The sequence below is a fragment of the Macrotis lagotis genome, chromosome 1 (genome assembly GCF_037893015.1).
Source record: "Macrotis lagotis isolate mMagLag1 chromosome 1, bilby.v1.9.chrom.fasta, whole genome shotgun sequence".
Lineage (NCBI taxonomy): Eukaryota > Metazoa > Chordata > Mammalia > Peramelemorphia > Peramelidae > Macrotis > Macrotis lagotis.
The window spans coordinates 580,266,009-580,279,080 of record NC_133658.1 but is presented as its reverse complement, the minus strand read 5'-3'; the positions used below and the strand labels follow the sequence as shown (position 1 = coordinate 580,279,080).

At 40.6% G+C, this 13,072-nt stretch overlaps 1 protein-coding gene across 1 annotated transcript in view; it reads left to right on the top strand.

Annotated features, from left to right (window-relative positions):
• The window catches only part of ITGB5 (integrin subunit beta 5), a 200,460-nt gene extending 190,127 nt beyond the window's left edge, over positions 1-10,333 (top strand). The window contains exons 13-15 of the mRNA XM_074214694.1: positions 1,327-1,446; positions 2,095-2,261; positions 4,255-10,333. Of these exons, the coding sequence (XP_074070795.1) occupies positions 1,327-1,446; positions 2,095-2,261; positions 4,255-4,350 (383 nt within the window). The 3' untranslated portion in view covers positions 4,351-10,333. The remainder of the gene's footprint in view (positions 1-1,326; positions 1,447-2,094; positions 2,262-4,254) is intronic.
• Positions 10,334-13,072: the final 2,739 nt, after the last annotated feature.

The window sequence follows — 13,072 nt, the reverse complement described above, 5'->3', positions numbered from 1 at the left end:
TTCATCCTCACTCCCTGAAAAATTGTACTACTAAGGAGAAGGGAAGGTCATGTATCTCAGCTTAGCCACTCAGCTGGAATGACCTAAATAGTAGCCACTGAAACATTCAACGGCCAGTATCCTGACATCTGTCTTTTGAGGTTAGCAGCTAGGGGTCAATGTGTGTTCCTGTTTTGTTGATATTAATGAGGAAAAAAATTTAATGCCTCTGTGTTCCCAAGAGCAGATCTTATCAGCCTTTAGTTATGTAGGGCTGACTAGCATTTTGGTTCAGACAGTCTTGGAGCTCATAGGGATCTTAAAGGTCACCTTGTCTGACCCCTTCATTTTACTGATGAGAAACTTGGTCCTAGAAAGGCAGAGGGATTTATCTAGGGCCACCAATTAATTAAACCAGAACTAATGATACTAGAATCCAGGTTTCTTGGCTTCCCTTCTACCTAATCTTCTAGTAACCAAACTCCCTATACTCAAGGCTACCTGCTTGCAAGAAATCCATTCCTTCAGGTCAGAAGTGGATGAAGTATACTCACACACACTACTTTTTCTCATTTCCATGTTTACTGAGGATTCCAGGGCACTTCCTCTTTCCTTTTGGTTCCCATCTGTGATCCTTCCCCCAGTCCCCTTGAGTGTTAATCATTTCTTCTATATCAACATCACAAACAAACTTCTCAGATGCTTGAAGGTTACCTAATTTGTTCCATGTGTCCCCCAAAGGAAGCCCCTGACATGGAAAGGAATTCATAGTCCCCAGAGGGATGAGAAATTCAGAACCTTGGCCAAACTTTTGGATGATAGAGACCAAAAATAATCTTTTCAGGATCCAGCTCCTCTCACTCCTTCTTTTTCTCCTCCTCCCCCTCCTCTTCTTACTCTTCTTTATCCTCCTCCTATTACCCCATCTCTCTTCCTATTATCTTCCTCCTCTTTTTCCTTATCCTACCCCATTTCTCCTCCTCTTCCTTCTATTCTTCCTTCTTCCTATCTCTCCTCCTCTTCATACTCCTCCTTTTCCTTTTCCTTCTCCCTTTCTTCCTTGTCTCCTTCCTTTTCCCCCTCTCTCCTCTTCCTCCCCTTCCTGTTCCTTCTCCTCTTCCTCCTTCTTTTCTTCCTTTACCTTCTCCTTGTTTTCCTTCCCCATCTCTTTCTCCTCCCAGTTCCCTAGCTATCTCTCCATCTCCAGGATGGAGTGAAAATCCTACAATGTTCAGATCAGATCTCTTTCTGTTGTTTTGCCAGGTTGAGACTTGCAGGTTATCAGTATTAGCATGGCTCAGGAATATTTCTCCCTTTCCTTCTCTTGACATTTTTACTTTTTTCCAGCAAAAGATGACCAGGAAGCTGTCCTATGTTTCTACAAAACTGCCAAGGACTGTGTCATGATGTTCACTTACTCTGAGCTGCCCAGTGGCAAGTCCAAGCTCATGGTCCTCAAAGAGCCAGGTGGGTGGTCCCTTCAGACTGCATGACTCATTGATTTTATCCTCCAATGCGAAAGATCCACCAAGCCTCTGGCTGTTTACAGAGCAGTCTCAGAGTTGAAATTAAGGGAAATAAAGGAATAAACCCACCTAATAATCTTGGTGGAAGTGGCTTTGTAGACCCTCCAGTCAACATCATCTGTCCTTCAAACATTTTTAGTTCAGAGATCATGACTTACTGTGTTTAGATTTGGATAGATTTGAAACAGGTGGGGATGGAAAATGAAGACAAGCTAGACCAAATGGTAGCCCATCAAGATTTTAATTTCTGGTTTCAGCTTGGAAAAGTCCCTTTAATTTGTGTTCATGTGTTTCTTGTTTTATATGTGAAGTCTGTTAGAAGCAGAAGGCACTCTCTCAGCCAGGCACCCCAGTTTTCACTGTGTTATTCATTTGCTCACCAACTTCAACTTCTAAAATCCTGGATTGACAGCATGATCAGAATATCCCTGAATTGATCCCATTCTTTACCATGGGCTCTAATACCAAACTTTCTCTTTGTGGGCAGAGTTGTTTCTTTCTTCCCATGATCCAGAGTATGAGACTGACACTCAAAAAGAACCACTCCTCCACCTTCCCTAACCACAACCCCCATTCTGTTCTTCTCCAGAGTGTGGTTCTGCACCCAGTGCTATGACAATCCTGTTGGCTGTGGTGGGTAGCATTCTTCTCATTGGCATTGCCCTCCTTGCCATCTGGAAGCTGCTTGTCACCATACATGACCGAAGAGAATTTGCAAAGTTCCAGAATGAACGTTCCAGAGCACGATATGAAATGGTAAATTGGGGTTGGAGGAGGAACTCTGAGTGTTTACAGTCTGAGATGGAAAACAATCAGAAGTTGGTGACCATGCAAAGGGCCCAGTGACAGCAAAAAAAAAATAGGTGGCTGATGTTATGAAATAGCTGGTCAACACAAGATGCATTGACTGGGGAGCCACTGTGGTGGGTTAGATTGTATAGGGAATGGAGCTGTGGATTTTGCGATAGGTACTTCAAGCTTAAATCTGGCCTTAGATATCCTTAGCTGTGTAATCTTGGGCAAGTCACATAAGTTCTCTTGACCTTACTTTCCTCATCTGGAAAATGGGGATATCTCCCAGGCTTATTGTGAGGATTAGATGAACTATCATATATATATATATATATATATATATATATATATATATATATATATATATATATACATATATATACATATAAATATATAATATATGTTTTTATGTACTTATAATTATACGTGTGTATACACACATATCTATGATAATTTGCAAGTTCTAAAGTACTATATAAATGTTGGCTATGTTGTTGTTATGTTTATAATGCTGGTTCAGTCATAGAAGGAATGGGAAATATGTTTTCCTCAAGAAATTTTCCCTTTTTAGTTGTTATTATTGAGTTGTTTCAGTCATATCTGATTCTTCATGAACCCATATGGGGTTTTCTTGACTGAGATATCAGTGTTTTGCCATTTCCTACTCTTGCTAATTTTACAGATAAAGAGCTAAGGCAAACAGGGTTAGGTGGCTTGCCCAGGTTCCACAGCTAAGAAGTATCTGAGGCTGGATTCGAACTCATGGAGATGATTCTTCTTGATTCTAAGCTCACTGCTTTATTCACTGCACCCCCTAAACGCCCCTGCCCTACTTAGAAGACACAAAGTAGGCATAATTGAGATGGATTGAAAAATAAAAAAAAACTTTACATTTATAAGGGATAAAAGGTACAAAAGCTGTGCCCACTCCAAGCATGTACTGAAGTACCCAAAACATCATTGGTAGGTCAGGTGAAAAATTAGGAAAAGAAACATCCTAGATGTGTGAATCCTGATGTCCCTGGGTGGGGTGGGGTGAAATTTGGGGAGAAGTAAGTGGAATAAAGACATAAATGTGTAATTTGGGAGGATACTTATAAAGATCAGATCTAGGAAAGCTAGCTGATCCCCTGAAATTGATTCAGAAAACCTGTAAAAGAAAGTGGGGGGCAGTACAGGAATTAATTTTAAATGATGGGAGTTAGGTAGGTAACAAGAGAATCAAACTGGAAATACTGTGATTATCTGCCTAGCCTGTCAGTCATTGTAGCATGCAGCAATAAAGGAGACAACTTTGACATGTAAAGTTACAGAGAGCTGGGTTCAAATCCAACCTCACCCACTTAGTAGCTCTGTGAACTTTGCAAGTCATTTAAGGCTTCTCAGACACAGTTTCCTTTTTCTTTAAAAGGGGGGGGTCATGATGGCATTTAATGCTTATCAAACCTTAAAGTGATATGTTAGCTATTATTACCTTTGATATTTTACTGATTATTGATTAGTTTATGTGTTTCATCATCTCTGAGAGAGACAGCATATGATGGCTGGAATGTTAGTCTCAGAGTCAGGAAGACCTGAGTTCAAGTCCCCCTCCTCTGACAGATCTGTGTGACCCTGGGCAAAGTCACTTGCATTTCCAGTGCCCAGGCATCTCTTTAAGGCTCTAAGTTTCAAAACAAATGTAACCTTCATGGATAGAGGGATTTTCTTCAATAGGAACTTCCCAAAAGCAGTGAAATCACAGATCTAGTTTCTATCCTAATTTTTAAAAACAATCACTCTCCTCCAACTCTTGGAAGATAGGGACCATATCCAGTGCTGATCATATAATAGGGGTTAATTCAATAATTGTTGACTGGATTGTTATAGTAAGTAGCCCCCCTCAATATGAACTTATTCAAATTTTTATTTGGATGGATTTCCTTAATGCTTGTCCTTTTCATATTTATTTGTCTAGGCTTCCAACCCTCTCTATAGAAAGCCAATATCTACCCACACTGTGGATTTCACCTTTAACAAGCTCAACAAATCCTACAATGGTACCGTGGACTGATGTCATCCTACTGAAGAGGGATTAGGGGGAATTTTTTTTGGGGGGGGAGGGATTTGCAAGACTGGAATGCTGTAGACAAGTGCTTGACTGTATTACTGCTTCCTAAGTAGGACATGATGAACAATCCTTTAAAGTGGGCTTGGACAAGAAGCCTTTTGTCTGGGTAGGAAGAGGCACCTGGTTATGCCATCCTTTACACAGGTTGGAGCCAGGCCAGGCCTGCCACCCCACATACCTGGGCCCAGAAGAAGAGGTATGTGAAGGAGGGGTGGAGGGGAAGGGTTGGAGGATGCTGGAGGACTTTGGCACCCCCTTGCTTTTTCCCAGCTTGCTAAGTGGGCTGAACTTTAGAAAGAATCGTCTGACTTGAAGGAAATCTGCCCTGGTATCTTCCAGGACAGAAAGGAAGATTGTTTGGAATCACTTGTGTGTGAGTATAACCAACAATGGAGTCAAGAAGTCTGGATATCTTAGAGTTGGTCGTTTTTGATATTAAAAAAAAATTACTGAGCATTTATGGTTTTGCCCTGATGACTCCTCCCTCCCTGTTGGCTGTGCAGCCATCCTGTTGGCAAAAATGCTTTGATTCTTGGCTTCTCTAAGGGAGTAGAAATCGAATACTCAAATCTTCCTCTCCCCTTCTGTGTCTGGTGCTTTGGTGATGAAAAGGAGGGAAATAACTCAAGGGATTAAATATTAAAACCAAAAAGAAATTTGGATTTGTGTGCCACTTTCTGAAATGGGATGTTAGGTACAGGGAAATTGTAATAAGGGGTAATGCATTGCTGAGTTCAACAGGGTCTGTTCTCCTCTGCCAGGCTGGGTCCTGGCCTGCGTGCTCTTCTCTTGGGTGGGTGGAGTTGGAACAGATGTTGCAAGCAAAATAGAAATTGGACGGCTGCCAGTGGCATCTGCCTTCTGTCCGTGGCTCACTCCCTTCCCAGGTCTAAGTGAAATTACTTCTCAAATACTATTGCTGGATGCTCTTCTCTCTTCTTCCCTCCCTTCTTCATTCACTTTGGCATCACCAAGACCTATAAGTCCTTCAAAATTGATGTCCCCTTAAAAGCACAGAATGCCAGAGCTGGAAAGGACCCTATGAGATCATCTGCATGCTGCTTCCACCCCCAAACCCACTGGAATACAAGGTCTTCGAAGGCACAAACTGTTTTCTGTTTTCATTTTGTATCTCCAGCACCAAGCGTCATGTAAACTAGACCCTTAACAAAAACAAGTTGATTGATTGATCTAATCAATTTGAGGGTTTGAGAGGGGAAGAGGAGTATGATTCCAGGAACTTGTATGGGGGAGGGGGGATTGCATCTTTATTTTCACTAACCTTCCAAAGAAATTTAGTATTTCCTTCAATCATGATGTTGAAGAAGGATTCATAGGCTTTACTAGGATCCCTACAGCAAAGGTTGAAGGGGCAGTTGAGTGGACCAGTGGCCTCAGACATTTAATAATTGCCTAGCTGTGTGACCTTGGGCAAGTCACTTAACCCTATTTTTTTGCAAAAAACAAACAGAATCCCTCCCTACCCAAGTCCAACCCCATCATGGTTTCTACTATTTAAAAAAATCTTTTTAATCACAGCGTCCATTAAGTGTAATGGCAATAACAAGTATGTTTTTGTTGCTGAAAAAATTGAGAATCAGAAAAGAGGTAATATGTCCAAGACAACAGAACTAATTAGGCCTCTGAACTCTCCAGCTTCTGCCACACCTTGTGAATGTCCTCTTTCTTGGCTCTTTCAGGTTCTCTTTTTAAGGATAGTATACTCTGAGCTTTTTTCCCAGAATCCGTTCAAATGTAAATCCTCATGCCCTCAACTTTGGAACAAATTTCTCAATCTATCTTGAAAATATTGAAATCTGGCATTCCAGATAGAAACCGGAAGCTACCAATCTGTACATTAAGGGGGTTGGCTCAGTAATGTTGTTTGTTCTTTTGTATTTTTAATTTATGTTAAAAATTTCCCAATTACATTTTAATCTGGCTTGAGCTCTCAGGGTGAGTGTTTGACACCTCTGTTGAAATTGTAACAATGGATGCCACCCTTTTACTAAATAAACCTCTGGTTTGCCATTTCCTTTATCTTGTCCATACCAGAAGTTAATTGGTGAATAGAAATTTGCCTCCTTAGCCAAAGGTTAGGAAAGTCAAAGCAATCTAGAGAATGGGTATTTCCACTATATTCTATAGAAGTAAGTTAGAGAGCTGGCAACAGCTAGGGAGGAATATGATTTGGTTATAAATGTTTTTTGGTTTGAGAAAGACTTTTTTTTGTTGTTCAGTCACTTCCAACTCTTCATAACTCTGGGAGATTTTTGCAAAGATACTGGAGTGGTTAGACTTTCCTTCTCCAGCTCATTTTACAGATGTGGAATGAGACAAACAGAGTTAGGTGACTTACCCAGGGCCACACAGCTACTAATTATCTGAGGCTGGATTTGAATTCAGGAAGATGAGTCTTCCTAATTTCAGGCAGGGTATTCTATCCACTGTACCACCTAACAGCCCCAGAGAAAAGACTTTATTTTGCCTATTTGTCAATGGGTTCATTGTGGGAACAAATTAAACATTTCATAATTTTATTTCACAGACCCATAAAATGTCAGTTTAGAGAGTGAGTCTCTTTAAAGATGAGTCAACCAGAAAGTGATTTGCCCATGAGATGTTAACTTCTCCCTACTCCCCCAAATTTTATAGATGTGTAAACTGAGACTCGGAGGATGTGGTACAGCTACTTTGTGGAATGGATAAAGTGCTGAACCTGGAGTCAGGAAGAACAGATTTCAAATCTACCCTCAGATACTTCCTAGCTGTGTGACCCTGAGCAAGCCATTTAATTTCTACCTGATATAAAAGTAGCAGAGGATAGTAGCAGCCTACCTCTCAGACTTGTTGAGATAATATTTGTAATAATTATAATAAAGCTATAGCTAATAATACTAAAAATATAATGTATAATAAAGGCAATATAATGATAATAAAATCATACAGATATTTACAAATATTAGAGTACATAGAGCCAGGGCTGAAACCCAGTTCTGACATCCAGACCAGTTTCCCATCATATCCAGGAAACTTTAAAAGAGATGCACTTTTCCCATAGACAACTGATATTTCAGTCTTGTTCTTTCATAACTTCCCTCCAGCTGTTGAAAATTAAAGCCAGTCACTGCTGAGAAGTAAAGATGGTGGTGAAAGGAGCCCTGGACCCAGAGCCAAGAGCCCTGGCATGCGTTAAACCAATGACTTTGACATTGATGATACCATAGGACTATGGGCAAGTCACTGTTTCCCTCTAGGCTTTCTCTCCACATTCATAAAATGAGGGGGATGTATTAGAGGGCTACCAATGTTCCTCCCTTTCCCCAGGTCTCACATTCCATCCGGTTCTGACTAGCCACTTTTCTTTATAATAAGTTACAGATGTACAGTATTTATAAGCTGTCGGTACTATCAGTATTATGCTACCCTCTGCTGGGCATTCTTGATACATGGTCTTTGGGTCTTTTAAGTAATGCCTTTTTTTTTAAAAAAAAAAAGAACAACATTGGACACACAGATTCCTAAAGATCAAAAAAATTAAACCAGAACTGGGCCTCTGAAGCTCGGTTTTTCTTCTAGGCATGTTGGGCATAAATTCCTATCTTCAAAATGAATTGAGTGCAACAAATATCTATTGCCAGAAAGGTAGCATGGTATCAAACTAAAATAGAAATGTATTCTTACAAGATATATTGAGTTAGAAAACCTCAATATTATCTACATTGCATTTTTTCTTATTTTTTATTTCTTCCCAATTACATCTTAATCTGGCTCCATACCTGTTGGGGAGTCCTTTAAGTAGTGCAAGTAGACTTGCAGTCAGGAAGATCTGGGTTCATATCCTACCTTAGATTCTAGTTATGTGACATCACTTAATCTCTTAAACCTTAGCTTTCTCAACTGTAAAATGGGAGGAGGGATTCTAAAAGGTCCCTTTCAGTTCTGATCTTTGATTCTATGAATACAGTCTTAAATCTCTTGATCACAGCCGTTTTAGGCAATAATCCGCCTCACATCTAGCACCATGATGCAAAGTCGACATTTCTTTCAGGATCCTATTTCCAAAATGAAGATGACCAGTTAAAAATTTAAAAAACACATTATAGAGTTGGAGATTGAACCAGTGCTTTTCTACCTTTAGTGTGACCTTGAGTAAGCCCCTTCCTGGGTCTCAGTTCACTACCTCTGTCAAACTAGGCAGGATGAGCCAAATATGATGATGCCCATCATGCCCAAGGAGATAGTATCAGAAATTGGTGGATTATTTGAATATGGAAATTTGGAGCTGCCTAAAGCTAACTCACTAGTCCATCACCAATGAAGTGAGTTCCCTGATTGCAAGAGGCCATCAGGATTTCTGAAGAGGTGGGGAAATATAGACCAGATGGGAAACAGAAACTGGGCCAAGTTTCTCCATCCATCAACAAAGAGTTGCTTTGCACAAGTGGCCACCACACTTCAAGGTTGGCTGAAATAAGGAGGGCATGGGGGGGGGGAAGAGAGAGAGAGAGAGAGAGAGAGAGAGAGAGAGAGAGAGAGAGAGAGAGAGAGATTGGGAGGCACGAAGAGAAACAAAGAGGAGAAACAGAAACAGAAGGAAAAAGAAGAAAGAGAAGGTGGAGGAGGAAGACAAAGGAGGGAGGGGGAGAGAGAGAGAGAGAGAGAGAGAGAGAGAGAGAGAGAGAGAGAGAACTCTAAGTTCTCTCCTAGTTCAAACTGTTCCATGAGGGAGATAAGGAGGTTCAATTTCACAGAGGGGAAGGGAAGTCTATGATCTTTCTCTTTCTCACTTCCATACAGTTGCTTTCCCTGTGGTCCTGTGCAGAAGTCGTAGTGGAACGGTACAAGTCTGTTTTCCCTTGCTTTCTGGAAGCAGTGACTGCTCTGTCCCCTCTTCCCAAGTGTCTGTTAAGGGAATTTAGAGATAACCAAAATAAAATGCTATCACCACGAGTGGCCTTTCTGTTGTGATTTTTCTCCTCCACAAATGTTTAATAACCACTTCCTGACAAACAGATTTTTTTTGGAGATGTACTCCCCTAAGAAAGGTGAACTAATCTGGGAGTTTTGACTATGAGAGATGGGAGGGATGAGTTATCTTTGTAGTGTGTTGTGTTTATTTTAATAAAAATTGCTAAAATGGCCCTTATTATTTTAAATGGGAACAGTAAGTTCTTATTTAGTTTGGTCCATGTTCAGCCTTGAGCTAAGAATTACTGTGAATCAAAACTCTTGAGGCCCTTCTCTTGATTGATCTCACCTGTACAAACAGCAAAATGAGTCCTTTCTTTTTCCAAAAGTTAGCAGATATGTCTCAAGAAATTGGGAACTCTTATTTATATTCCCGTTTCTTTCCTAGCCCTCCTACTTGTGGGTGAGATAATCTTCAGTTATCTTCCTTGCTCTCCACAATATCTGCCTTTTCACCATTCCTGTAGTTCCAGTTTTCAATCACCTGTTCTTTGGGTTGCTACAACAGCCTCCTTTTCCTTAAAACTTCTCCCTTCAATCCATTCACCACACAACTACTGGATTGATCCTTCAAAGCTTAAAAACTTTATCACTCCTCTTTATCACAAGAATCTTCAATGGCACCACATTGCCAATAGAATAGAATACAATCTTGGCATGGCTTTTAAAGCTTCCTACAATATGAGTCCACTTGAGCTTTACAGACTACTTTCACATCACCCCCCTTCATGTGTTCCTGCCAGACTTGCCCACTTGTTCCTAGTATATAGCAACCCATTTTCTGCCTTCAGGAATTTAATACACAAATTGTCACTGATGCCTCAAATGCTCTCTGTCCTCTTCCATCCATTGAAAGAATCCCTATTTCCTTCCAAAACTCATGTTCACTCCTGATTCCCCCTCCCCCCAGGTGTTGGTACCCTTCCCTCCACCCTTAATGAAGTGATTTAGCATATATTTAATACTGACTTGTTTATGTACATGCTCATTCCTCTAGTAGAATGTAAGCTCCTTGAAGGTAAGGACTTTACTTTCTTGGTATCAATAGCTTAATCTAAAGAGGCAAAGCTAATTTAGCATTTAGCCCATAGGTGTTTATTTTTTAAAATTTTTATTTCCTTAAGGCAATAGGATTAAGTGGCTTGGCCAAGGTCACACAGCTAGGCAATTCTTAAGAGTCTGAGGCCTGATTTGAATTCAGGTCTGCCTGACTCCAGGGTCAGTGCTCTGTCCACTGCACCACCTAGCTGCCCCCTTCTCCCCCATAGGAGTTTAGTAAAACTTTGTTGAATTGAATTGCACCCTGCTCAGAGACCCTTTAATCACAGACACCTTTCTCCTTGGTCTGACCAGGGGTTCAGAACTGGGTTTCTGGACAAGGCTCCAGAACAGAAGTATAGAAGAGAATCACTGTGATGACCACACACCCAGCCAGACCAGGGGATTGAGCCAGATTAACCCTAATGGCTAATCTTGGAGGGTTAAGTGACCCTGTTGGATGATCCTGCTATGTACTGGTGACTACAGGGCTAAAGTGGGTAACATGCTTTTTCCATGGTGGTTTTCTGGAATCAGAGAACCCGAGTTCAATTCCTTGATTCTGCTTGTTACTAGACCTGTGAGCTTAAGCAGATCCTTAAACTTCTCTAAATTTCCAAATCCATAAAATAAGTAGCTTGAAATAAGTTGCTTCTAAGGTCCAGCTCTAATCTATGATTCCAGGGGGATGTGTTTTAATTAAGCAGCAAATTCCAACTACAGGAATAATCTTGGAATTTCCAGCAAAGATTTTAAATACCACTATCTATATAACTAATCCAACCCTCCCCACCTTTTAGCTTGAGACCACTGCCAAATGGGGCTCCTAGTTTTTAAAGGGCAAGACAGCTTAATAGCTAGAATTTGTTCTACCCCATGAGGATTATTTTCTTACAATAATACAGAAAGTTCTTAGTGATCACATTTACTATTAAAGAATGGAACCTTATTTTTATGCAGGGCTATTTGAATGGAAACACCAATTTTGAAGCATGAAGTAGCGCAAAGTGGTAACATTACACCAATTAAAACATCCCAACTTCTAAACTTAACCAAATAACTCTTCTAAATCTATTAGAAAATCTTGTTAAAAATAGTTCCTACTACAATGGGTCAGAAATTTGATACCGAATCTTATTAAATCATACTCCCCAGGAGTCAATAACATGATACCACAGTCCTCTGCTCTACCCGAGTCCTGTGAAGTAGTATCCTCATCTACTGGTCCATGCTTGCAGACTAAATTAGGCCAGAACCCTGTTGAGGATTGCTGCTACCCATAGTTGGCAGTACCTCTTCTTATACAGGGATTTCTCTAACCCTTAATGACCTTTAGTCTTTGGCTTAAAATATCTAATCTGGTTTGTACCTAGTCAATTTGAGTCTCTAGGGTAGAGATCTGCTACTTCACATACACACACACCAGACTCACTGCTTGTGCCCTCTCTCCCATTGCTGGTGTTTGGATCCATTAATAGTTTGTGTGATAAGGTAGTAAGGACCAATGAAGAGGGCTGCATGTGTTTATTGCAAGTCTCAGAAAGCAAATATGGTGTGTGGGAATGGTGGAGGCATCCTGCCAGAGCTAGGGAAGAAGTAAAAGAAAAATCATTCACTTTAACCCATATAGGACTTCACAAATGTGCTACTAAGTGGTATTGGGATCAAAATATGTGGTCCTGGAGGTCTCTGAGCTCATTCTGCAAGACCATTAAAACTGACTGTAACTCTAAAGCATAGTGTGGAAGGTTTGACTCTAAACAAACATTTAACTGAGAAAGTGATTCCTGTTTGATTGAATAGCAGAGGCAGCTTCCATGATATGGAGGTAGTGCTGAAGAAACCAATACCTAGGAAGCCAAGTGGTTGACTGGTACCTGCCCCCTCCCCTGCCAACTCAAGACTGGATTGTTGTTTTAAAAGAAAGGTTTAAATACTTTGATTCCTGATGATTTGCCTCACTGGATTATACACCCACTCTTGATACACTCAGTGATTTATCTAGTGGGTGTCCAGAACTACACCAGCTGACTATTTCCTTAGGCCTAGTATTGGTTGGGGCAGTCATCAACATGTCATTTGGAGCCATCTTGAGAAAGTCCTAAAGGAAAGCACAGCTAACTTGTATCTGAAGTCTTCTTAGGACAGAAGAGAATGGGGAAAACACTCCCCTAAGTCCACTCATATTTCTCATCTCTGATCAGTCACAGGCTTATAGGATTTCAAGTCAGAAAGGACCTTATAGACTATGCAATCCAACTTGCTCATTTTATTAAGATAAATTACACCACAGAGGTGATTTTCCAAAAGTTACACTGGTCATAAACAGGGTCCTGTGATTCCCCTTACTATAATCTACAACTTGTTGATTCCTACCTCTGCATCTTGTCTCTGCATTCTGGCTCCTGACATCACTTTTATTCCCTACACCCTCTTTTATCAGACCCTATTTCTACCATTTACTGTTTTCCTTTACTCATACCAGGATTTAAGGACAAAAAAAGGGCAGGACAGGCATTTCTGTATCCCACTTGATTAATCCCACTATGAATGACCTGCACATATAAGGCCCACCAAAAACAACTTGCCCCATTCTTTCGCAGGAGAGTGGAATATAGCATATAATCACATTTTTTTTGGTTTTGTTCAGTTTTAC